Source organism: Trachurus japonicus, chromosome 11, assembly GCF_045865225.1.
Source record: "Trachurus japonicus isolate A0001 chromosome 11, Traja_1.0".
NCBI classification, from domain to species: Eukaryota; Metazoa; Chordata; class Actinopteri; order Carangiformes; family Carangidae; genus Trachurus; species Trachurus japonicus.
In genome coordinates, this window is record NC_140917.1 from 13,658,866 (window position 1) to 13,686,011 (window position 27,146).

Genomic DNA, 27,146 nt, shown 5'->3' on the forward strand with positions numbered 1-27,146 from the left:
TGTGTTTTTCCAGAGCATCTGAAGCTCAAGCAGTGACAGGAGCCCTCGGGCGATGCAGCGAGGGATCTGTGAGCCTTGGTGTCTTTGAATGAGATGCTAATAACAACTCATGTTGCTATGGAGTCTTAAGGTCAGAATAGTAACGGGAGCTGCTCCCGCCTCACAGATATGTTGCCATGGAGGCTGCTGGTTCATGCGCACCCGAGGATCGTAGCAGGCTATGTGTCACACTTCAGAGTCGGAGGCAGAGGACGACTTTGAGAGTCTCACATCAAAAAGCTCATGTTTGTTATTCACACGGAAGCTATTTTTGATTCATGTCAGACTCGGAGATCACAACTGTGAGACAGGAAGAGGAGTCTTTTAAAGGAGAGGTGGATGTTACATTTGAGGACGCGCACTTACATGAATCCATTCATTCCTGAGCACCATCTGCCCCGGTGTTGCAGAGCGACACCTTCACATTAAGTTCCTCTCCAGATTGAACTTTGCTATGATTTATTTCAATTTTTACAAAAAAATATGCATAGAAAGATAAATAAAACTGAGATTGAGGCTAATCTATATCACGACGTCACTGAGCAGTTTGGATCAGGGCTTCAGCCCGACAGGTGAGATAACAGAGAGCATCGAGATCTTCAAAGAGATTCATTCAGACAGAACCAGAGACTACAGTTAGCATATTTTACCTCTTTCTATCTATCTATCCCCCTCTTTCTTTCTTTCTTTCTTTCTTTCTTTCTTTCTTTCTTTCTTTCTTTCTTTCTTTCTTTCTTTCTTTCTTTCTACCCCTCTCTCTCTGTCCTTTTCTTTCTTTCGACCCCTCTCTCTCTGTCCTTTTCTTTCGTTCTTTCTTTTTCCCATTTTTCTATTTTCCCATAGAAAGACATTCATCTCTCAGCTTTTATGTTTCAACATTGTTTCAACATGTTCTTCCGCTCATTCAGCATTTCTTCAGCAATGGCATTCAGCTGCTTTCAGCATTCACACACATTTCCTGCTGGAAATGCTGTCTTTTTCTAGTTGTTTATGTTGTTTGTTAGCTTGTAGCTAGCCACATCTGACACTGTGTTAAAACAAAAGTCAGGTCCCTCTGGACGTGAAAACAGGTCATACCGGCCTAAAACTTGTTTGACCACTTAACTGGGATCAAGAAGCTATAGTGGCATAAAACGTTTGGGCACCTCTGGTCAAAGTTTCTGTTAATGTGAATAGTTCAGCACGTGGAAGATTAAATGATCTCCAAAAGGCATAAAGTTAAACATGAAACACTCTTTGGCAATATTTTAAGCAATATGAGTGTTTTTTTTGTTTTTTTTATCTTTCTACAATTTTAGAGTGAAAGAGGGAAACAAAGCAGCAGCCTGCAAAAGAATGCGAAACCCAGGAGACTTGAGCTCTCAGATAACAGGCCCTTTTCCTTTTCTGTCATTTTGAAAATGTAAAAGATGAAAAAAAAAAAGTATAATTTAAAATGCATATGGTATGTGTCATCTGTAACTTTATGCCTTTTGGAGATCATTTTATCTTCCATTTGCTTATAACATTATCAGAAATTTTGACCAGCGGTGCCCAAACTTTTGCATGACACTGTCTTCGCCAACTTTATTTTTGATAGTCTAGAAAGTTAGCAATAGCAGCTGTATATTTACCAGTCTAGAAATGTCAGTTCAACATAAAACTACATTCCTTTACGCAGCTGTCTCCAGATGTGGAAGACCTTTTGCCTCATCTTTTATTTCACATCTGAAGTTAATATGATAACCAGCGAGCCGTGGCCCGTCCCGTCACCGTAGCCTCCAATCTGCTGAAGGACGTAACTCTGCTGCTCAGAGGACGTATCATAACCTTAAAGATTATAAACTCTTGTTAGGAGACAATCACCACCACCTGCTATTGACAGGAAACCATATGGCATATGGAAAAATGGCCCATTTATGTCAATAGAAACATTATATCATAAATCAAACTCTTTAGCTACAATTTCTTATGACAATCTATTTTATGGGTGAATAAACATACAGGGCTGTCAGCACCATAATACTGTAAGTCAGTGACTCTTTTCCTGCAAGTCATATTTTAGTCAGTATTTCTTTTCTTTTTTTTCTTTTTTATTTCATCACACTGAGAAAACAAGATATTTTCCAGGAGAAAACTGTGTCTTCTTGTCCCAAGACACTGGGATAATTATCTAATTACCTTGTTACAACCAGCTATGCTATCTTGAGATAATGGGAAAGAAAAAAAATATACGTAATTACGTAATGAACTGTAATCACTTAAGTGACGCTGACTTTTCATCATCATCATCCAGTTTTAAATTTACATTTTTTCCGATTCTTCTTCATCGTTTACAACTGTAACGTCTGTGAAGTGTGAAGCCAGAACCATGGGATTGGACACTGAGCCTGTGAGTGGGTGTAAATGTTTGCTGAAAGCATATACAGGCTGCATGTGTGTGTGTGTGTGTGTGTGTGTGTGTGTGTGTGTGTGTGTGTGTGTGTGTGTGTGTTTGTATACGTATATGTGTGTGTATGAGTGTGCATGTGCGTGTGTGTGTGTCTGTCTGTATGCGAGTGTCCTTTGGGAGAATGTGTTCTCCAACACTAATACCTCTCCCTGCCCTTGATGGTGGAATCGGGACAGTATGTTACCATGGCGACTGGCCCCCCATAATGGTTACCACGGCAATACGAGGGGGAGAGAGAAAGAGAGAGAGAGAGAGAGAGGCAGCGATGCAGCAGTGGTTGTCAAGGAGACGAAAAGAATGAGGGAGCAGCAGGGATGAGATTGTGAATAAATAGTGGGAAATAAAAAGTAAGAGAGAAAAGAGAGGAGGAGGAGGAGGAGGAGAGGTGGAAAAGAAACAGACGAGAAGTTAAAGAGGAGAGACGGGAGGAAGAGGAGATGGTGGAGGAAGATGGAGGAAGTGAAATGTGTTGAATTGAACCCAGAGCTGTGACACATCAGCGTGTAGTGTAGTAACCACTCCACACTCAAGTCCTGTTCAAGCCTTTTTTTTCTTTCTGTCATGTCACTGTCTTGGCTATTTTTTGCCACCGCTCACTTACCAGGAAGGACGGTGCTGCTGACCAACCACACCAGCAGGACCGAGAGGGAGCGTTGACGACTGTTGCCTCTGGCTGTCGTGCACATTAAACTACAGTACAGCTCAGCTTGTCCACCGTCTGAAAGCATCTGCTGACTTCCACACACACACACACACACACACACACACACACACACAGCCCAGATGGCGCCCGCAGGCAGCAGGGCCAGAGGGTCAAACACCTAGAAAACCGCGGGCGGCGGCAGACACATCCTCCTCCGGCCGTCCCTCAGGTCTTGTCACGCCGGCTGCAGCCAGAGGCCACTAGTGTGACCTTCCTGTCTGTTTGCTCGCTTACGCAAACTCTCTCTTTCTGGCACGGAGCCAGTGTGTCGTATCGGCGCTGCCATCTTTACATTACAGTGCCAGCAGACAAAGAAGGACATCAAACACTTTTTTTTTTAGCTTAGCTCGGCGTCTTCTCGTCTGAGACCGACGAGTGCGCGGTGAGGACACGTCGGGTGTGATCATGGGATTATGGAAAGCAACACCTACCTATGGTACCTATGTGGAGTTGAATGAATAGAAAGTTACGGTTGTGCAGATCCCAGGAGAATCTAACTCTAAGTTTTGAGAGATTTGTTGAGAGGTCTGAGGGGAAGAAGAGAAAGAAAAACCTACTGTTGTGCCCCTCCTCTGAAATAGTCTGAGATTTTTTATTGAGCCAGAAGGTCCATCTGTCTGGAGTGGCATCTCCCAACCTTCAGCTACTACACAATTATAGTATTATTATATGATTATCAAAATGGTGAATATTATAAGCCTGAGCCTGGTATCTGAAAATATCAGGGAGTGCATTAGTTTATGCATCAATTCAATACCGAGGGGTTTATTAATAAACGTTCACACCTGAATAGAACTGTAATTTTCCCTGCAAATCAGCTCCTCTTCTCTGCTCCAGCCCAGACAGGAAGTCGTGCTGTGCTGTGCTGTGCTGTGCTGTGCAGCCACAGGTAACTAAAAGGAAATGCATTCATTACAAATTTGGAGGGTGTTATTTATTCATTTATTTAAGACTGACAGTCACATTAGAGAGCGAGAGAGAGATTCTGTCAGTCACGGAGCTGCTGGTGCTTCACAGAGGGTTCAACCTGAGCAACGTGACAATGACAGTTGTCACATCGCAGCAGTTCAATGTTTTCCTAATGCAGCGGTGTGAGATTTATTGTATTTATTTATTTATTTATTTGTATATTTGAATGGGACAGTGCACATTAATGGACATTATTTGTGTTTATTTATTTATTTTATGTTATGCTATTGTTTATTTTATTTTATGTTATTGTCCCATTATTGTATGTACTGGTCTGCGTTTTTAATTGTTTTTAATTGTCTGGATGAGCGAGAGACACCTGAATTTCCCTACTGGGATCTATCTATCTATCTATCTATCTATCTATCTATCTATCTATCTATCTATCTATCTATCTATAAGAACATGTAAATATGGCAGATTATAGCAGGATGAACCTTTAAAATACCTGCTGGTTTCAAAATAAAAGTCCCCGGAATCCGCCGCCCAGTCTCGTTATGTGGCATCGTCCTGTTGCACTCATTGCTCTATACAGGAAGCACGTTCTCCGTCTAATTGACTGACAGTTGAGCAAACAAGCAAACACAATAAACAAGTGAAGGTCAGCGGTGGCGGTGGCGGCGGCGGCGCGCTCTCACCACCGCCTCCCTTCTCCCTCCGTTTCACAGACCTGCAACATCCTCGACAGTTTTCGGAGCATTAGCCGCCGTTAGATCTGCATCTCCACCCGGTGCTCAGGGAGGCAGAACTGACGTGGACACACACACACACACACCATACACACACACACACACAAACACACACACACACACATAGCTCCCTTGTGTACTGATTAGGGAACACAATTTTCATTTCTCAAAGTCAAGGTCACGAGGCCCCCCGGCCCCATTACGCCGCCACCCTGATTACTTTTCTCCTGTTTTGTTTTAGACTGTCAACCGGCATCTTCTGTTTGTTGCATCGTTGCCACGGCAGCTTTGAACTGCTTTCTCGTGTTCAATTAGCAAATGGAGCGAAACCGTCGCTGCGTTTGGTACGCGTGGGTCGACCCGTTAACAGAGCTGAACCGCTGAATCACTCGGGGTATGTCTGGTGAGCTGCGAGAAGTTAAAATAAAAGCCGACTGATTGATGAGCATTGAATTGATTGAATTGATGAGCGGCGTGGAGAGAGAGGGAAGGGAAGGGAAGGGAAGGGAGGGAGAGTAAATGACAGAGGAGGGAAGGAGGAATAAGAAGAAGGAGATCGAGGGGATCAGAGAAAACAGGAGATTAGGAGGTAGAGGGAGACAGTGATGAAGAGAAAAATAAAGAGGATGAGGAAGATAAATGTCCCTCACCTATCCACTTGTCATTCCCATACCAGGACAGATTGCCTTTAGTGCTGTCGTAGTATCCAATCTTCTTATAGCTCCCTCCTGTGAGAAAGAGAGAGAGAGAAGGAAGGAAAGAAAGAAAGAAAAAGGGTCACCGGACTCTGATTAATGTTGGACCAACTGAAATGTGAGCGTAGCTGGAAATATCAACAGTGTCATGTCGCTAAAGTTGGTATTGACTATCTGCCCTGATGGATAATCAGGGTTCCCACTCCTTTCTTGAAATCATTTTCCAGGACTTGTCCAGGACATTTTCAGCGGCTCCAGTCTGACAGACATGTTATTATACATCCTCTGTCCCGTTCATGTGTTCTTTTCGACAGTTGTACCTCATTTTGTACATTTTTGTTTCTATGTTTCTTCCTCTCCCAGTCCCAGAAGTCTCATTTAAAGATGTGCAGTCTATGGCTTTAAGTTATGCAATAATCTCTTACAGTACATGCTTAGAAATTCCTATGAATGTATCATAGAAAAACACAAACATGGGGTCCAATACTGGAAACACTCATCAACTCAAAGTCTCTAGTTTTCTCACTAGGCACTTTTTTTTTAGAAAATAAATCCTTAGTGAGGTCTGAAAACAGCAAATAGAGCTCTGGTAGCTGACGTGGTAAATAATTTTCCAGGACAACTGAAGCTTTTCCAGAACATTTGACTTTTTTTTCTCATTTTCCATGACTGGAAAATTGGTCAACCATTTTCCAGGTTTTTCAGGACAAGTGGGAACCCTGAATCTGCATCCTTCTCTCTGTGTGTGTGTACAGAAAGTGTTTGAAACCCACACATCCTCATACATTCTGTCATTGCGTTACCTCAGGATGGGATTACAGTGAAATAAATGATTTTGACACGAGGTAGCTGCTGGGCGAAACTTCAGGCGCAGCCACACACACACAGAGCCGAGGATGTAATTAAGACGGCTTTATTATATTAGGGGGCAGATCAAAGTAAACACACACAACGACCACCACGGGGTCCTCCTCAGACGGTGGGGGCGGAAAGTGGATTGAACCAGCGTGGAGCGTGTTGTGCAATTACTTTTATAGGCAGATCTCACCGGCATCACAAGTGTAGGCATGTGTATAGAGATAAATAAGTTAAATTACTCTTGTTGCGATATTGAATTTAAAAAAAGTTAGCAATGAAGTGATACTGTGTAAAAAGAGAGAGGGTTTCAGGAGGAGTCTGAAAATGTCTTTGCATTTAAATTTGAAAATCCTTTAAGTCACCGCAGTAATTTGTTTAGAGGATCACCTCCCTCCACTGTCACCAGGCTGCTGTTGCTGCTCTGACAAATTTGGAGGTGGGTAATCAACATAATTACGTTTTTTTTTTTTACTGCGTTCACTGCAAACACAGCCGCACAGAAAGGTCGAGGACTAAAAACAAGATATATGTGGAATTGTTATTGATGAAGTGTTTATTTTTGTGTTTGTCTCTCTCTGGTATTTAATTCTTTAAATTCCCTTTGTTGCACGATGGTGTTGAATAATGATTACGAGTTGTTTGCGTGTGCTTGAAAATACCAGTCAGCCTCTTTAAGTTGTGCCACACACATTTGAAGGTAGCTGTGTGTGACTCTATCCGTACTGGAGGGAGGGAGGGAGGTGTTAATAGCTTAAGGTGGGAGGAAGTTGGAAAATTTAGGAGTTACACTTGAGAAGATCCAAATTGGAGAGAATAATCGACCTGATTTATTGAGTCTATTTGCTGAAACATGCAAGAAAATGAAGTCTTTTTGATCATCGTGGGAGGTTCAGTTCAGTAGAAGCTGCTTTTGTCTGCGCTGTGGAGATAACAGTCTTCTGATATGATCTAACATGTGTGAATGGTCATGTGAGTCAGGTGTGTTAGGATGGATGGAGATTATTTAAAGGGATAGTTCAACATTTTGGCAAATTGGCCCATTGCCATAATCCCTATAGTTTTAGCAATAGGTTTGTTACTTTTAATTGTCGGTGCAAGCTATTTTTAGAACGACGGAGCAGAGCCGCGAGCTGCTTAGAGCTACGCTACGGAGGCTAATGGGATTTCTTGGTTTCCCTCATCAAACTCATCAAATACACAATCCAAAACGCTCTGGTGGACAAGTTGTGACCTGCACATTCACCACACTATGAGATAATAACAGAATGTTACGAGACAGAGTTGTTTTCAAGCTAAATACAGAGACTGTTTGCCGAAAAACTGCCCTTGATGGGAACGTGCATCAGCCGTTTTACATGAATTTACCTCGAAAACAACTCCATGGGCCAATTTGCCAAAATGCTGAACCAAAACAACCGTCTGTGTAGAGAGCGTTTTATGTTATTGATGCTTCCCACTCTGATTAATTATCTCCGTTTGATTCTTTCCATAATCTCTATCTCTTGGGAAAATATCTGCAGAAATAAATCACCTCTGTGTACGGTTTATACATCCCACAAGAAAATTATCCCTCTATACTTCTCCAAGTCCATCATACAACACGCTACTGATAACTTCAGCCGTGCACCAGCCTCTCTGGCACAGACACACTGATTCCAGTTGAAACTTCAAATAGAAATGTCACCTTGTTTTATTTCTGTCTGGGAAATCGTGACAGACAGATGCCCTGGGTTCTTGCCCTTCCACTCCTAGAGCCAGCATGCTTTCTGAGGTTTTTCATTAATGAAACCAAGGACAGACAGAGAGACTGACAGATGCAGACAGATGCTCACAGGCCTCTTCCAAAAAAACAAAAAAACCCAAAAACAAACAACCTTCCTTGAAACCAGTGTGGATTCAAACCTAGAACACACAAAGGAGTTTATTTACTAAAATAAAGACTAACAACTAGAACAACAATAAGAAGAATAATTTGCTTCCCTTTGTCACTTGTGAGCTACAAAAAATAAAAAATAAAAGACTGAATTTGACATTAATCTGATTCACAGTCTCGCTCCTGGTGGTTCAGACAGTTTCCTGTTATTTCATCCCTGTTTCTATATTTAGAGACTTTATAAATATATCACACTGTTGTTTCTGGAGATTTTCATGATTCCACATATTATAAAATGAGCGTGTGCATGTTCCTGCAGAGGAAAGATAATTTTAGTGGATTTACAAAATAGCAGATGTGCGATCAGTCTGTGGCTGCGGTTCAAACGGAGGGAGATGAGCTTGGAGCATCTGGACGCCGCCAAGATCAGAGCCGGTCCAACTCTGCTGCTCAACAAATCAAAGACGTCAATGTCAGGAAACTCTGCAGACTTATATCTGAATATTAACAAGCCTGGCATCTTGTTCAGTTACTTATTTACAATGCGTTATCATTTTAATGGATCCTTAATTCTGTTTGTTTTGTCTCCTTCTGAAAAGTTCCTTCACATCTGTCCGTCTCGTCCTGATGTTTTCCAATCAAGGTCGAGGAGAAGTCGTTAGAAAAGGAGTTTGTTTTGACTTTTGGACTGCAGCCTAGATCTGTGCCGTTTCTTCTGCGATCAGTCGTATGATCGCTCATGTGAGCTCTTGAGAGTTTATCTCTTTACTTCTCCTCGCCTGCGAAGGAAAACATCATGAGATCAAAGAAAGATGTGAGGGAGGATTCATAAGGACTTAATGACAGACAATCGCTGTGCGGCGGGAAGCCGACGCTAATTGACTCTATTCATAACGGTTGATAAATCCTCCTTTGGTGACCACAACAAGACAGCAAACAGAGCTGAAGTGCTGAAGTGAGATAACAAATGCAAAGGAGAAAGTTGAGCCATTAAAATAATAATGAAAGGAGAAGAAACTATACTCGGACATAAGTTTATAGTGTCCTTAGTAACCTTTCTATACACTTCTTCAATGGAGATAATTCATAGTATAGTTTACAATAATCTACAGTGATGATATTGTTGATTAGAAATTGGATCTGCCTCTTCATGACAGCTGCTGACTGGATCTGACGGAGAAGAAATCTGCATCAATGGATCAGAGCTCCATCATGGTTGCTGCGTAGACCAGGCTGTTGTTGGTGGAAGTCACGTCACTGATGGATAAGTCTCATTACTCACACAACAACAACAACTGTTCTGTACAGTCGGTCTCGATGCAGTTTGATGAGTCCAGGTTTGATCTTGACTGTTTCAGACTTCAGGACCCTTCAGGGGAACTCAATTCAAAGGAAATGCTGCTGCCCTGTGCATTGTTTAAGAGCAAACCTGCATATAAGTATGTATGTTTTATGTAAGGTTGCAGGGTTGCAAATACTCCAGAGCTCATAGACAATGCCAGATGTCCATTGAAATGGCTGCAACCTAAGCCGCAGTCTCTTCAATAATACAGGAAGTGGAATCACAACTTCCAGGAAAACAGTGCGTCTTCAGCGGTGGGCTGTGGGCTGTGGGCTGTGGGCTGTGGGCTGCGCTGGTGGACCAAACCTAAGAGTCCAACTTCTAAAGTCATCATGTTTTTTTCAACAGTTCTTCCACTGCGAATCACAACGGCGCTCCTCTCTCTCTATCTGAGCCCTCAGGTTTACTCTCCAGATTGATTTGACACCGGCCCTACACACAGCTGTGCCGCCACCTGGAGTTGTAATTTCTGTGGAAATCTACCCCATCTCAACACAGGATACTGCTACTCATGTCAGGAAATATATGTCTACAACGCTTGTTGATAGTCTTCTTTTCACAGCCCTGCTCTAGTCAGCTTCTACCTCCACCGTCTCATCCAGTCTTATGTGTATAAATGTTCTTGCTTTGCATACAGACGACACATCCAGGCCAAATTATTCATGGCACGTGTGCACCAGCCGATCTGGATGGCAACACTGTGCGTGTGTTAGTGACGCAGAATAAGTAGAAACTGACACCAATGATCCCGTTGATCATTAATTTCAATTATAGTAATATTGGTTTGATGAGGTTGCATATAATTGGCTCCAGAGTCACCTCATGGACAGACAGCAGCGTGTAGCAACACGAGCTGTTGAATCTGAATTAGCCTGAATTGCAAAAGGTATCCCTCAAGGCTCAGTCCTTGGACCTGTACTATTTAAAGCCTTTTGAAATGATATTTCTTTCCTCTGCAGCCAATAATATAATATAATATAATATAATATAATATAATATAATATAATATAATTATACATCTTTACGCTGATGGTGCTGTTTATTTTCAAATGCAGACAAAACTTGATTAGTGCTTTTCTCCAGGGACCAAAAAATATTGATTTACATAATCTCATCATCACCAAAAGTGGCATCAATATTGAAATAGGCATCCTGTACAAATATCTCAACATTAAGATTGACAAGATTGATGATATTTTAAGAATCATCATGCATCAAATCCAGTGATAACGGCAAAGATCATCTGATGCTCATCACTGCATCCTAGGGTAATCTCATCATTTACAAGACTACATACCTGCAGGAATGTTAATAAAATCATTATTGGACATCCTAACTGATAAATGAACGCACGTTTTTTAAAGTGTCGTGTGCTTCTTTTGCTTAAAAAGGATCAGCTGGATCTGACCAGTCACTGTACTTCCTGTGTTGTTCCCACATGCCGACTCCAGCTGTCTCTCCACAGACATGAACAGTGGCGGCAGAGAGAGAAACACAGAGTTCCTCAACTTCCTGCCCTTTCAAAGCACGAGTAACAAGTATCTGCTGCTACAACTGCGGCGCTGCAGACTTTACCAGCGCCAATCAATGTTTATGTCGAGAGGCTGACAAGAGGCTTGAATGAGCATTTTATTTCCATGTCTATCTTTCTACTTAGCCCAGACTCGACCAAAGAGCTGCCCAGGGGCCAACACAGCTCCAATTACCATCAAACAAACCGCAGCTCCACTGACCCTCCCCTTGTGGGTCGACAGAGGCCGACACCAACAAAGACAATTGGCAAAACAAGCTAAATTTTTAATCAGTCCCAAGAACACAGAGAGCTTCGCAACAGTGACAGATCTCTGCGCTGTCAGAGGAACACAGAGCACAGACAGAGTGAATGGGAGAACACAGGCTCACTGATCAAAAGACATCCAGGCAGGCACAGCTCCACGGATAAGACCTGGTGATGCAATCGTCCAAAGTGTGAGCTCATTCGGTGAAATAATGTGATTACTGCTGGAGCAGGGGCGGCTGTTTTCCTGTGGCTGTGTGGACTGAACGGCACAGACGCTGTTATCCTCTGTTTCTGGTGACACTAAAGTCTCTTCTCTCAGCTCATTCTGAGTCTGGCGGTGTCGGGTTATAAAGGTCTGTAAGAGGGGGCGACCCCTTTGTTAACAAAAAGACCAATATGGACAAACCTGCCGTGCCGTCCTCCCTCTGCAGACCGCAGCCTCACTGTGCTGTGATTTGATGAAACCACAACGCTGTGGTGCTGAAGTACAAATACAAACTCCTCATTTGATATGAAATCGTTTTCAACAGCAAATATCATAGGTTCTCAGGAGGGCTGACCGATTACTCTCATTTTCATCATCAATGCAATGCCAACATGCACCATGAACACATCGCAAGGGTTGCCTGAAATGCGATGAGTACGTTTTTTTACAGGCACACCTCATACTGGTTGTATTTGTGTTTAAGTTAGATATATGCTTCTCAGTTAGTAGTTGGGTTAGTTAGTTAATTTGGTTATAGTATATGGACCCTGTTGTTTTTACTTTGACTTTTGGCACTGAGAGGCTGCCGTAGCACCGGGTTGAAAAACGAAAGTAAACACAGCCATGTTTGCGTAACGGTAACGGTCCTCTCTTTTCTGAGCTACACCACTAGACAAAACGTTAAGTAACAAGTAGTACAACGGCGGACTTCCGTTGGGCATCGATCGGCATTTTTGCTCTGGCACGACTTCTAGTGTTTGGTTGACTTATGATGTTGGAGTTTATTTACAGCGTGCAAGCTTTCCACCCTTCTTCGTCTTGTTTTAGGTGTATTTGTGTGGCAGTGTTACAGTACAGCGCCACTACAGGCCTGGTGTATGTACTACAGCGTATTGAGTCATTTTCAGAAAGACACAGGAACTGTATGGTTAATGTGCACACCTGAATATTTGCTTATTTATCGCAAGTCATATCGTCATCGCGATATTGAACAGTGTCATCGCACATCGGACATTTTTGCTGATATCGTGCAGGGTCATTTTAAGAGACTTATTCTTCGCAGATCTTGGTTAGTAGCAGTGAATAAAGATCTCTCAATGTTCTTTTATTTCCACCACTATGGCAACTATGGCAATAATTACCTAAAAATTATTACTTTTATAATTATTGTTATTATGGGTACCATGCAGCTTTTCATATTATTTGGAAGTTTAGTTTCATTTCATGTGTGTTTGATTATTTAATGTGGCTTTTTAATGGACCCCAGGAGGAGTAGCTGCTACCAGGCGTAGCAGCTAATGGGGATCTTAATAAAAATCAAATCAAATCAACATTTTGAAGGTGTTGTTACATCACTTCAACCTCCAGTCCTTATTCATAATGTATTTTGTGAGTCATTAACCTTGATGTAAAAAAAAACTAAAACGTCCATCCACCATCCATCAGACCAGTGCAGCAAATTGTAATAGGTCAGACTCAAACCCGCGGCCATGAAACACTAATTTTATATGATTTGAACCACTACCCTGAACTTTATAACTATTTTAACAACCATCCTAATGCCTTTTATATCTATCAGCTGTTTGCATCAAGGCTGGCACACGTCCATGATTGATCATCAAGCAGCAGAGGTGGAGTTGGAGGCTTAAAGAGTTTAAACCACCACCATTTGTGAATCTTGGATTTCTTATATTCATGGTGCATTTTTTTTTTAGAGGAGGAGAAGTGACTCTCCTGGATTTCTCACTCAAGGCTCGGTCACTTTCTGCGACGGCGAGGATCAGGTGACTCCACTGCAACAGCAGATTGTGCTCTGTGTCATAGAAACTAAGTTGGCTGCGACATGACAGTGGCTTTGCAAAAAAAAAAAATTCACCCGACTATCAATGAAATATTGATGGAGCTGTTAAGTTTTTATACAGAGGCTCAGTTTTTCTACACTTTTTATGTCACATGCAAAAAATAGAGTGTGGCCACATAAAATATAAAACAGTGTGTTACTTCTCCCCAAACACACACAGAGTCCAAGCTTATGTTTGATAACCGTTCATGGTGAATGCTTCACACTTCGACAGCACATTGGACCAGATCAATACAGATTATAGCAGATCACTTGATTATCATTCACAATGAGTCACGTGTGCTGCGGCGGCCTACCTTGAAGCTGCTCGATGAGAGTCCAGGCCATTCGAGAGCCTTGAGCATCGAATACAACGTGACCCTGAAAAAGAAACACACAGTCTTAATGTTTTAACGCTCCCTCACATGGGGGCTCCCTTTTACTGAATCCTGTGGCTTCTCCACTCACCGAGACGCCTTCGAAGGAGCTGGTGTTCATCGCCCGGTAGATCTCCGTGGTGATATCCCGGTTGTTGTAGTTGAAGTCCTCCAGCCGGTGACCCTTGGCCTTGAGGGGTCCCACGGTCTTGTTGAGGGCCAGCGCCAGAGCCCACACGGCGTCGTAGGCCAGCGGGGCCTCCTGGAAGCCGCCCGTCTCCTCTGGGTTCTTACCCCCGAGCTTTGACATCAGCTGGGCGAGAAACTCCTGAGAGGTCTGGGAAGGAGAAGCATCAAGACATTTACAGAATAGTTGTTCTACAGTACTTCATGTGACTGAATAGGAACCCTAAAAAATACCTCAAATGCTACTGAGGCAGGTTTGTTTAATTATTTACTTTACCTTTTGTGTTATTTTTGTGACTTGAGCCAGTGGTTCAATCAATTCTGATAATATAATATTCACTCATGCAGCAGTATCACTAAAAAAAACAATACTGCAGGTCCAAGATGAGAAAACAGGTTGTAAAAAAAAAAAATCTGCTAGTAGTTATGTAATTCAGAAATACAATGCACACACAAAGCTGCTCATGGTGTTTGTGCAGAAAGCCGCTGCTGCAGCTCAAAAGAAGAGTTCAAATCCCCCTTCCACACAGCAGACCAATCACTACAAACAGCAGAAGAGACCATGATATTGTTGGTTTCAAACAGTTCTTGGACACAACTCAGCAAGGTGTGTGCGTGTGTGTGGTTGGACAAGCTCTCAATTTGAAAAACACCTGCTTTGTTAAAGGGATAGTTCAACATTTTGGCAAATTGGCCCATAGCAGTAGGTTCGTTACCTTAATTGTCGGTGCAAGCTATTTTTAGAACAGCGCAGCAGAGCTGCGAGCTGCTCAGAGCTACGCTACAGAGGCTAATGGGATTTCTTGGTTTCCTCTCTGGTGGACAATTTGTGACCTGCACATTCACCATGCTACACTATGAGATAACAACAGAACGTTACGAGACGGAGTTGTTTTAGAGGTAAATTCATGCAAAACCATGCGCATTTCCGTCAGGGGCAGTTTTTCAGCAAGCAGTCTCTGCATTTGTCTCGTAACGTCCCGTTATTATCTCATAGCGTGGTGAATGTGCAGGTCACAACTTGTCCACGAAAGCGTTTTGGAGTTGTTGGATTGTGCATTTGATGAGTTTGATGAGGGAAACCAAGAAATCCCATTAAATTCAAATTCAAATTGTATTTATTTATATGGCACCTTTCATGCCAAAAGCAACACAAAGATCCTCACAGAGGCTAAAAACAACAAAGAAAGCCTCCGTAGCGTAGCTCTGAGCAGCTCTGTTCTAAAAATAGCTTGCACTGACAATTAAAGGCAACGAACCTACTCCTAAAACTACAGGGATTATGGCAATGGGCCAATTTGCCAAAATGTTGAACTATCCCTTTAAGACACTGTCTGACCATCAGACAAGCTTTTAATATGAAGACGGGTTTAAAAAAAAAAACACCTGCTTTGTTAAGGCTGTGGATGTAGCAATCTGTGTCAACAACATTTTGACACAGATTTGAATCTTCTTTCAACAACACAGAGCATCGTCATCAGAGCCGCCCTCCTACTGGACAGTCACTCTGTGCTCCACCATAAAACAGATTATTTATCTCTATCTATTTCCCCCTTTTATCTAAAAGCTGTCTGGAGCTCCCATGATGCATTTGCCTATTTGCGCTGAACCTTCATTAAGGGTTCATAGGTTCTGCCACACAATTGCCTTAATTATCACAAATTAGAGGTGTTAAACAATTAGGCTGACCTTCACAGAGTCATGAAAGGGTGTGCAGTCACGCTGTGTAATGAAGCATGATGACAGGGTTTTTTTGAAGGGGGGGAAGGAGGAGGAGGAGGGGGGGGGCACAGGACGGACATTTTTTTAGTTATTAGTTGAATCCATTAAGCTGTTATCACGGGTTTGAAAAATGAGAGAGCGTGGAGCAGCACCACTCCGCCCTGAGCAGCAGTTTGTCTCTGGGTGACAACCTTCACATCACACCTTCACTGTTTATTGATTTTCGATTGTATTTTTATGAGGGTTGTTTCACTAGGAGCCCCCAACCCCACCACCACGTACCGTATAGCACATACTGCTGCTGGGACATACTAACATTTTACATTCTGCCATGATCGATCCTATAGCCAAAACAGGTCTCATCTATATCTCAACAAATGCACAGGTGAAATGGTTTTAACCATACCAACCAAAAACCATCTCCATCTAGCTTCTGATCTCATCTCTCCGGCTTTTCTCAGAAATAGTAACGCCAAGTTGGTGAGCTATTCACGATAGCAGCTCTGCTATTGGTCTATTATCATTCTACGTAGAAGACAGACAACTAAAAGGTTCCTGCATCTCATTGTTGCACAGCCTTACTTTATATTATGCAGGCTGTTGACATATAGGAAAGCAATGGCGGTAAATGGAGCTGACTTTGTTGTGTTGCTTTGTTGCATTGCAAATGGTTTCACATTAAATCAAAATTGGACAGGAGAAAAATAGTCTGCATCTCATTTTATCCATCGTAAACAGTCCATCTCACCTAAATTTATTTAATTGCACTATACTTCCTGTTTTGTTTGCCGTTTTGTTTTTTGTTTTTTATAGTAGTGTCATGTTAATTGTCTCCTTTTGTAGTTTTTTTGTCTGTTGGTTTCTGTTTGGATACGTTCCAATTTGTGTGCTGATTTTTGTGTTTCTTGTGTTTTCCTGCTTTTATGAATTATGTTCCCTATGTCCTTGTTGTTCATTTTAATGGCTTTTAACGCCTTGCCACTTTTACATTTATTAATGTTCATTAATGTGCACTGTCCTCCTTAAACAAATAAATAAAAGAAAAAAAGAAAAAAGAAAGAAAAAAAACAGTCTGTTTGCAGCTATGTAATATTAATGTTCAGCACTGCAAACCACACCCCCGAAATGTCCCTGAGCCTGAAACTACTACCTCCTGACCGGGGACATTTTAGGGGAAGATCACTTATCACAGAACTAAAAGTAGACTCTGGTTCTTGCAGAGCAGAGACACAGACACAGACCGGTAGTTCCTCAAAAGGTTTCTGGTTCCTGGGGAAATGGGGGCGGGTTCCTTTGAGACAGAGGAGGATCGGCTCTGTTCTGAATGTTGTTTGGACATAAAAGTACTTCAGTAGGTTTTCTATTGGTTCACCTTAAAGCATATCTCTCCACAGTTCGCTCATGATTTCGAGTTCAATGCATGAGAGGATGCTTAGCACTGGAGTGTGTATGCAATTACATACATTATTCTCATTATCTTCATTATATAGTTTATCATTGGGGCTGTGTCCACCAGACGCGTTTTCAGCGCTCTGGGCGTCTATTTTACATTCAAACCCTATTGAGTTGGGCGCTCACAGCGCTCAGCGCCCTCGGCGGTAAAACGCCCTGGGCGCTTGCTTCTTTTTGTCGCGGCGCTCAGAGCGCTTCGAGTTGAAATCTGTTCAACTTTTAGAACAGCGCCGCGCTCGTCAATGTCACTTTTCACCGCACTGACCAATCAGAATCAAGAAGGGGCGGGACATACGTTACCGACAGCAACACAACCGGAGACGTGGCTCGGTTTATATCATGACCCACAGTTGTGTTGAAGGTAGGCCGACCTCAGGGTCCATGTCAAAAGCTGCCGCTAATGCTATTGTGTATTTCTGACACTCGTTGTAGTGTTTACATTAAACAAGGCCGGAACACGGAAGTGTCAGAGGACTCGTTTTGTAACCTAGCAACAGCGGCATTCTGACGAGGGAGAGAGAGAGCGCTAAGCGCTGGGAAAGCAGCGCTGAGAGCGCTGTCAGAGCTGAAAACGCGTCTGGTGGACACAGCCCCTAATTTTTAATCATGCTCTTTTCTATATTGTATATAGGACCTCCAGGAAATAAGACTCACTCCCTCAGGAACTGCTCTCAGCAAACTTTCCTGAAGCCAGACGACTATAAATCCTGTAGATCTCCCGCTCGCGGCCCGTCGGCTCCTCTGACACCTGAGTCTGAAGTGAGGACAATTATCACCTTCATTTCAGCCTGTCTCATGGGACTCAGCCATTGAAAAACCTCTTCAATTTAATTATTAAGAGCTATTAAAAACGCTCATCTGTCATCATTTATTACAGAGGGCTGATGAAGGAACACGCCTCGCTGCTGAACCGCACCGCGCTGCCTTTACTTTGAAGGACACAACAGTTCACAACACTCACTGCAGCGGCTGAGCCGTGGCCGTCTCGGAGACTGGGGGCTCAAATCCTCACTGAGGGTCTGAAGCTTGTTGATGCAGATACATTTAACCCTCCTGTTGTCCTTCTGGGTCAAATTGACCCAATCTGTTCCCTTCCTCCATCCATCCTTCTTTCTTTCCCTTTTCCCTTAATTCTTTCCACAATCCTTTATCACTTCCTTCATTCCTTCCTTCCTTTCCTTCGTCCTTCCTTCTTCTTCCTTCCTCCTTTTGATTCAGTTGACCTGGTCTGTTCTCTCCCTCCATCTTTCTTTCTTTCCTTCCTTCCTTTTCCCTTCCTTCTTTCCCTTCTTCCTTCCTTCTTCTTCCTTCCTGGAACTAATCTGTTCTCTCCCTCCATCTTTCTTTCCTTCCCTTTTCCCTTCCTTCTTTCCACAGTCCTTTTTGCCTCCCTCCCTTCCCTTCGTCCTTACTTCTTCCTTCTTTTTTGACCCATTCTATTCCCTCCCTCCATCTATCTTTCCTTCCCTTTTCCCTTCCTTCCATTCCCTTTGTCCTTCCTTCTTTCCCTTCGTACTTCCTGCCTTCCTTCCTTCTTTCTTTCCCTTCATCCTTCATGCCTTCCTTCCTTCCTTACTTCTATCCCTTTATCCTTCCTTCCTTCCTTCCTTCCTTTCATCTATCCCTTCGTCCTTCCTAACTTCCTTCCTTCCTTTAGGGTTAAGGTGTGTCCATGTTACTTTTGCTATTTTGCTCCAGACATACAGCTCAAAAGGTTTGGACTTTATCTCTTAATTATCCACGGGAGCGTTTTGAATGTAGCATCCAATAAAAACCAACGACAGCGCCGTCTCCCATTCCCTTTAAAGGCCAGCTGAGCTGCACCTCAGCAGATTGCCGCTGTGATGTGTCACACGCTATTAAATCAGAAATAAGACACGGTGGTAGAGTGGATAGCAGTGTTGCCTCCCATCCAGAAGATAGAAAAGACTGAGCCTTTTCTGCATGGGTCCAAAGACATACAACGTTACGAACATGTGACTAAATCTTCGGTCAACTGTGGTGACAAATGTAGGTCATGAATGAAACACTGGCAGGTGGTACTGTAAGAATGAATTCATGCTTCTCTGCAGAGTCTTTGTGTATAACTCGTGGCAGCGTTGTACAACACGCAACACGCTCCAGTGACGCTCTGACCTTCTGTAATGTTCCACTTGACTTATCCAAACATGGGAAGCAGCTCAGTCTGCTTATGCACGACAGGCACGTTGAGCACCTGCCTGTGTTCGGCACCTCACTCTCCGGAGAATGTGCCTTTAAAATAACAGTAAAGTACTCACAGTCGCTGTTCGTCAGTCACTCTCACAGTCACGCTCCTGACGACCACACCCAATTTTAATTATTATATTTAATTATTCTCATACTCACAGCAGCAGGTTAACCGCTGCATTTTGAACACTGTTACTTTCCTCTACATCTTGAGCAGAGGAGTGACATGAGTCGTTTTGTGGTGATCAAAGAGCAGACAGGCTGCTGTGCTGCATGCAGGCGTCACTGTGACCTGGTTTCCTGATGTCTGTTGTATAGATGGAAGCAGAGCGACCAGGAGCCAGATACAAAATAGTCCAAGGAGGATAGTTGGTCATCGAATATGATGCCTAGTTTAAGGTTGACATGATCAGTGTTGAATAGTTTAGCAGGTTTCACAGGTCCGCGGAAAAGGGGAACTATTAATGCAAGTCTGACTGATCACCTTTTTCCTCTCGTAGCGCCCAAGTGCATTTTTTCACTGTCATAAAAACTCACCGCTAACCCTCCTCCCTCCTCATTTGGTCATGTGCATTTGAAGATGACAAGAAGGTAATCCGTGGAGTTGTTGTTGAAAAGACTGAGATCTCTCAGTTAAAACATTTTGGGGTTAGGAACACACACGTTGTCCTGTTTTGTTTTGTGTCACCTATTTAATATTCTTTCACCATTGAACACACTCTGTTAAAGCCCCTGTACAGACTTTTCATTTAGTGTTGATTTTGGCGGCCCCTGTGGACGAAAGCAGCAGAATGAAGACTGCATTTCCCACTGTCATGAAGACGTTTGTCTGGCCGGCGCATGTAGATTTGTTTTGGAAACGTCGGAAATAGTAAGGGCAACATATGAAAATCTGGGAACTAAATCCTTACCAAGAAATTTCTTCACAGTTGTCTTTAGGAACATGCGTAGTATGACGTCTTAAAATGTTGAAATTCAACTCCCGTGGGAAACCCCCTAAAAAACGACTCAAAGTTGGGGTACCCGGTAACTGGATTTTTGAACATTCCGAAATGTTAAATTTGGCCTTGAGTAACTTGTGAGGGGTCAAACTAGGGGTTTTTCATGATTCTGAGTTGATTGCAAACATTAGTTTTACACCCAAAACACTCCTTGGTGGAAAAAAAAAACAGCCACACCCACTTTTCTTGTTCATCGGAACCCCCATCACCACCACCAATAGAATGTTGGTGCAGGGAAGTTCCATAGTGCAGTTTCAGCCGACGCGACCCGGCTCAGGCTGCAGCGGCAGCACCATTCATCCTATTAACCATTTTTCTACCATTGCAATGAGTCTGGAAACATTATTTTAAGGCCGAAAAACTCCGCAATGTTACTTTAATGCAAATTCAATCATGAATTCTTTGGCCTTACCACTGCAACTTTTCTGCAAATTTGCTATCATAGACCGCTGTGGCTAGCTGTGGTCAGCTGTGGCCACAGTGTTTCCATGTTTTTTTGCATGTCTGTGTTTTTATTACTAGTTATTGTTTTCATATAACATTAAGTTGTATGCGGATCGGGAGCGAAAGAGAAGGAAAGACATGAGGTGCACACCAGATTTCACATACCAGTAAAAACGGAAACATACACATAGCCTACACACACACACACACAACCTCACTATTGGGTACATGTTGCTTTCTTCTACTTTTTATTTATTGCCATGGTAAATCGGCCTAAGTATTGTTTAGTGGTAGTTGTAGTTGGTTAGCATTAAAAGTGAGGAATTTTCGAGTTAGCTAGTGCTAGACATGTTGAAGCCATATACAACCTTAGATCATTGACAGACACTTTTTACACCTTATGTGAGAGCATAAGAACTTGAAATATGTCATGTCATTGCGTTGATAACATGCATAAGAAACTTAAAAATTGTGGTAACACTTTATTTGATGCCTATCTCTATAATGCATTATTGTCATACTTATAATGGGTTATAATAATAAAAGTTATAATGCAGTTATAGCACTGTATAACTATGGTTATAAACACTCATAAATGATTATAATGCTTTATAACAATAATCATAACACACTATAAAGCATTTTATCTTGTCTTATAAGGTCAGGTATTAATATATTATAACTATTAGGAACTCACTGACAATGCCCACATTGATAATGCATTAAAATATAGTTATAATGTGTTACAATTGGCTTATAGACGTGTATAACTATCATAATAAACACTCATAAATTACCATAAGGCTTTATAACAATAAGCATAACATATTATAGACCATTATAACTATATTGTAATACTTGACCTTAAGCCAATATAAAATGCTCTATGATGTGTTATGCTTATTGTTATAAAGCCTTATGATCATTTATGAGTATTTATAATGATGGTTATACACTTTTATAAGCCAATTATAACACATTATAACTATATTTACGATGTATTATCGACGTGGGCATTGTCAGCCAGTTACTAACAATTATAACGTATTATTATACCTGACCTTATAAGTCATCATAAAATGTTTTATAGTGTGTTATGATTATTGTTATAAAGCCTTATGATAATTTATGAATGTTTATAATTATAGTTATACAATGCTATAACCACATTATAACTCATTATAAGTATGGTTATAATGCATTATAGAGATAGGCGTCAAAGTCTTACCAAAATGGCTGTTAGTTGGCTAACAGTAAATAATATGGTTAGTTAGCCAACTCCTATGTGCGACTGAATCTGATGACCATCTGACCATTTTATTTTCCTAAATGCTAGCTGACTGCTCCATTAGCTATCAAGCTAGGAAAACATGGCGTAGGCCTATTGTCATCGCAAGGATTTTTGCAGAACGGTTTAGGCTATTATAATAAAGGTGATCTACTATACTCAATAGAATACATTAGAGATAAGCTATTCCTGTGTATGACAGAGGTTTTCTTTAATGTCACAAAAAAACTTCTACTATTACTACTGAATATTTAATGTAACTTATATTCTACCTTTTTACATTGTTGGACATTAATCTAGCACACACGTCAATGTCATGTCAAAAACCTGGGGGCCAGATCTGTCCTGCAATACACTTTTATATGGCCCTATTATGTTAATAATGGCCCACCAATATAGCATTCACATTACTCACATTACAAATCCCATAATACACTACAACAGCTACCACGGCCATGACCAAGCAATAGGCCCAAGCTGGAATGAACAAGTTTGTGACACACTGCAACATCTTTTTCCATTCTTCAAAAACGACCTCTTAGAGCCTGGATGCTCGATGGAGATTGATGCTCAGTGTTTGTGCAGATTAACATGATCATGTTTGCAATCAATGTAGCACCACTGTGTATTTTTTGTACTTTTCCCATCTTCATTTCGAACAAACTTGTTTCAGTTGTTGTTGGTATGTGAAATCTGGTGCATGTCCACTGTCTTTTCTCTCTCGCTGCTTGCTACCGATCTGCATAATAAATTACATCTATAATAACTTTTTTAATAAATTTAGCGACACCACAAAATCCTGGAGGGTCTGTAGAAATATAATAGAAAAAAAAAATAGAAAAAAGGGTAGAAAGTTATATTGAGTATTTAGTAGTATTATGTAACACAACCTCTGCCATGCTAAGGAATGGCTTCTCTGCAATACATTCTATTGGTAGTGGTGATGGGGGTTCCGATGAACAAGAAAAGTGGGTGTGGGTGTTTTTTTCTCCACCAAGGAGTGTTTTGGGTGTAAAACTAATGTTTGCAATCAACTCAGAGTCATGAAAAACCCCTAGTTTGACCCCTCACAAGTTACTCAAGGCCAAATTTAACATTTCGGAATGTTCAAAAATCCAGTTACGGGTACCCCAACTTTGAGTCGTTTTTTAGGGGGTTTCCCACGGGAGTTGAATTTCAACATTTTAAGACGTCATACTACGCATGTTCCTAAAGACAACTGTGAAGAAATTTCTTGGTAAGGATTTAGTTCCCAGATTGGTCAAATATCTGCTAAAATGCCCTTACTAAAAGATGATTTATTTATTTATTATTCGTATCATTTCGTCAGTGGTCCGACCCGACCATGGCTTCCAGAGGTATAGAATTAGACTACTTAGAAATAGCGTATCTTCACACTGATGGGCTCATTTGCTGTTGTAGGTAGGTCCATGGAAAACCCTTTTAACAGGGAAAAATCGGAGAAACCTCAGGGTGAGCAACAGAGGAGGGATCCCTCACCCAGGACGGACAGACGTGCAATAGATGTTGTTACAGACACACATCAGCAGAAACAAGAGACTTTTGCATATCCAGTTAATAGCTCTGTACAGGGGCTTTAAGACAAGAAAATAAATAAGACTTTACTGCCAGAGAACTATAAAAGCACCAGTTACTGTTACTGCTGTTTATTCCATCCCATGCTTCTTCTTTTTTTTTCTACCTGCCACCTGGCGTGTCGGGGACATCAGGGGTGTGGAGCAGGTTTCAGGACCAGCACCAGGAGCTCAGAGGAAAACAGGAGCTGTTTGATCACACATCTATGTTGGTTCAGACCCTGACAGAAAACATCTGGAGAACGTCCAGGACGATCAGCCTGCAGCTCCCAGCTGTGCATCCAGCTGCAACATTACATGAGCAGCAGTGAACTTGCACTGATCATATGACATCAGGTTACCATCAATCACAGCACGAGTCAACTTTTCTTTGTGCCAACGACGTGCCCTGCTTCACTTCCTCTACAGTGAGCTGAACCTCTGCATCCTTTACCTCTTCACTCCATGCTTTAGTCTGCGGTGACGGCTTTTATTCCTGACTGTTCCTGTTCCTGAGGGGGAGGGGGGTGCGTAACCTTCACTGATTCCCTGTCAAACACAGAGCTGTAGGTTTCTGCTCCCGCTGGTTCCCTCACCCCGTCACTGACAGCTGTAGGAGCTTTATCACCTGTTACCTGGGGCCTCTCATAACATCGGCTTTGAGCAGCTTTTGTGTTCTCTCATGTTCAACTATGTGTCTTATAAAACCAGAGCGGCTCCTGACCAAGCCCGTCTCTTAAAAATTATGTTTCTAGATCTTGACACAGAGTATATTGAAGATGACTGGCAGGCGGCCATTAAAGTATTTAAATCCACCTTTACATGTAACAGATTGAGAGAGTCTACACCTAACTCCATGCATACTATATAAGATGGACCGTCAGATTTCACCTTTGTGTAATAAGTGTCATAGAGAGGTTGGAACATATTACCATTATTTCTGGCAATGTAAATTGATAAAAAAGATTTTGGGGTACAATCTTGCCGGAACTGAGTGGTATCTTTCAAGTAAAGGTGAGGAAGGACCCTGGCCTTTTCATCCTCGGCCTCCCCTCAAGGGAGGTGACTCTAACTCATTTGAAGTTCAAATTATGCGACAAATTGCTATTATTGGCCAGAAAATGCATTTTAATTAACTGGATCACTGATAAACCACCTACTGTCACCCTGTGGTAGGGAAATATTCCGGGTCCTCCCCCATGAAAGATTTAGTGCAGTTGTGAAGGGTAATGAAAGGTCCTTTAATGAAATGTGGGCTCTTCTGCTTAACTATCTACCTGACGAATTGACTCAGTTAGTGATGAGGGGCCAGTCTTCCTTACAATGGTCACGCCCACCTGAGATAAATCCATAAGTGTCCTCGTTTGCAGTGTGGCATTTAGGCTACACACTATAGGGCTGGGTATCGTTTAAAACATTTCGATACCAGTACCGATACCAGTACCCTTAACACGATACTGATACCAAGTGAGTACTTCATGCGATACTTTTTTTCAACTTCCTTCCATACTAATCATGTGAAAAGAAAAGAAAGCAATCAGTTGCATGAATGTCACCACTCCTCCCCATTCAAAAGATTTTTACTAGGGATGAGCAATGAATAGTCATTCAATCAAAAAAAAAAAATCAAATAGTTTATGAGACAATCGTCTTGTCTGAAAAAATGTAAATGTTTCCTTTTCACTGGCGCAGAAAGAGAAACATGGAAAGACTCAACAGAAAGTTCTGTGTGAAACTCTGTCAAATAAAAAACAAATGAAACTGAGGTGCAGTGCAAACTCTGCAAGGTGCAGATTCTGATTAGAAGCGGCTGGAAAATATTGACGTTTTACACCGGGAGAGGAGACTTCCTCGTTTAGATTGCGAGCAAAACCATAGAAACAGTCTTTTTTTCTTGATCTGAGTACAAAAAGAATCGATTGCAGGTATCGATTGACAGGCGCAGTTTCGATACTACTTGGTACTGGGTTGTTTCGGTCGATACCTGAAAAGTATTGAGTACCGATACCCAGCCCTAACACACTACCATATTTTTTTGGTTTTAGTCTGCTTGATGTATCACTGCTTACTGTGTAGGATACTGATGTGACTGTGACTACATTAATGGGTGAAATGTGTGTACGCGGAGCAATATGGGGAGGGGCTCCTATATGTGCTGTGAGGGTGTATGGGGGCAGTTGGCTGGAAGATTTGCCTGTTAAGGATAGATGGATGGCAATATTTTATTTTATCTATTTCTGTAACTGACATGATGGCAAATTGTATGTTCTGTGTCTCTGTTGAAAAACAATAAAAATTTTGTTAAAAAAAAAAAAAAAAAGTTTCTATTAGGGGTGCACAATTCAGAAAATGTCTGATTTCAAGGATTATTTAGTATATTATAACGACAACAATGATGATATTTTGCGTAGTGCACGTACAGTATAGTACACAGTTGTGGCTTTTCTAAAAGGTCACATAACCAATGCTCACTTCAATCAGTCGACTCTGAGCACATGATCAGACATCGGATTGACTTTGTCTGATCCTGCGTCATATCCTCAACATGATTCACAAACATCCAGCCCTGTAATTACAGATCACATCATGTAGCAGGTTGTAATTAGCGAAGCATTAAGCAGCAGGAGAACGAACCCAAGTCATTTGTGTTTCAAATGATTTCGTTCACTGACGTGTGTCGGTGGAGATGAAGCCACATCGGAAACATCCAATGAGAGGAGAGGCTACAGTTCAGGCAGCGGTCGTGCTAAGCTATTAAAATGTAGGTAAGTAAGTTTCACTTTCACAACTGTCTTTTCATCTTTACTATTTTAATTAACCATTTAATTCAGTGAGCAGTTTGGAGGCTAAAAGGCTGAATGTTTTCTTCCATGTTACTCACTGCACGATTGACGTTTGTAAATAAATCCATACACCTTAAATCTCAGTAATGACAACTTTGACCATGTGTCTTATTGAGCTTTGCCATGTGGTTGGAGTTCCTAATGTTAGTTGTGTTGCTGCTTCACCTCGACTGCAATTGAAACGCACATACATAATTTCATTCTTGATTCATTCAAGCATGAGAGGTGCTGTATGCAACATCGTGTACAAAAGGATGTAACTTTTGTACACGAGGCTCCAGGTCTGTGATAGTAAACCTCCATCATCCTCTGCAGCTGATGAAATCCAATTATGCAGTGTGGAGGTTTCTACATTTCTACATCTTTTCTCATGTTCTCTTCATCCGGACTACAACGCAGCCCCAGATTATTTATTTCTTCTTTGTTGGTTTATTTATGAATGTGAAACGTGCTCTCTGGCTGGCTGGATTTTCCGTTTGGGCTGTCGTACAAACATGGCGGCGCAAGATGGCAACAAAGCAAGACCCTTGCTACTGTTTATGTATACAGTATATAAAATAATAATTCTAAGGCTACGAAAACCAAACAAATTTTCTGTTATAGCGATTATACACTCAGATATATTCA

At 41.8% G+C, this 27,146-nt stretch overlaps 1 protein-coding gene across 2 annotated transcripts in view; it reads right to left on the minus strand.

The window, feature by feature from the left end:
* gabbr1b (gamma-aminobutyric acid (GABA) B receptor, 1b) overlaps positions 1-27,146 on the minus strand; it is a 143,306-nt gene that overhangs the window by 30,047 nt on the left and 86,113 nt on the right. For both annotated transcript variants that reach the window (XM_085791120.1, XM_085791121.1), the window contains 3 exons: positions 13,893-14,138; positions 13,742-13,805; positions 5,482-5,559 (listed from right to left, as the gene is read on the minus strand). In XM_085791120.1, coding sequence (XP_085647246.1) covers positions 5,482-5,559; positions 13,742-13,805; positions 13,893-14,138 — 388 coding nt within the window. The remainder of the gene's footprint in view (positions 1-5,481; positions 5,560-13,741; positions 13,806-13,892; positions 14,139-27,146) is intronic.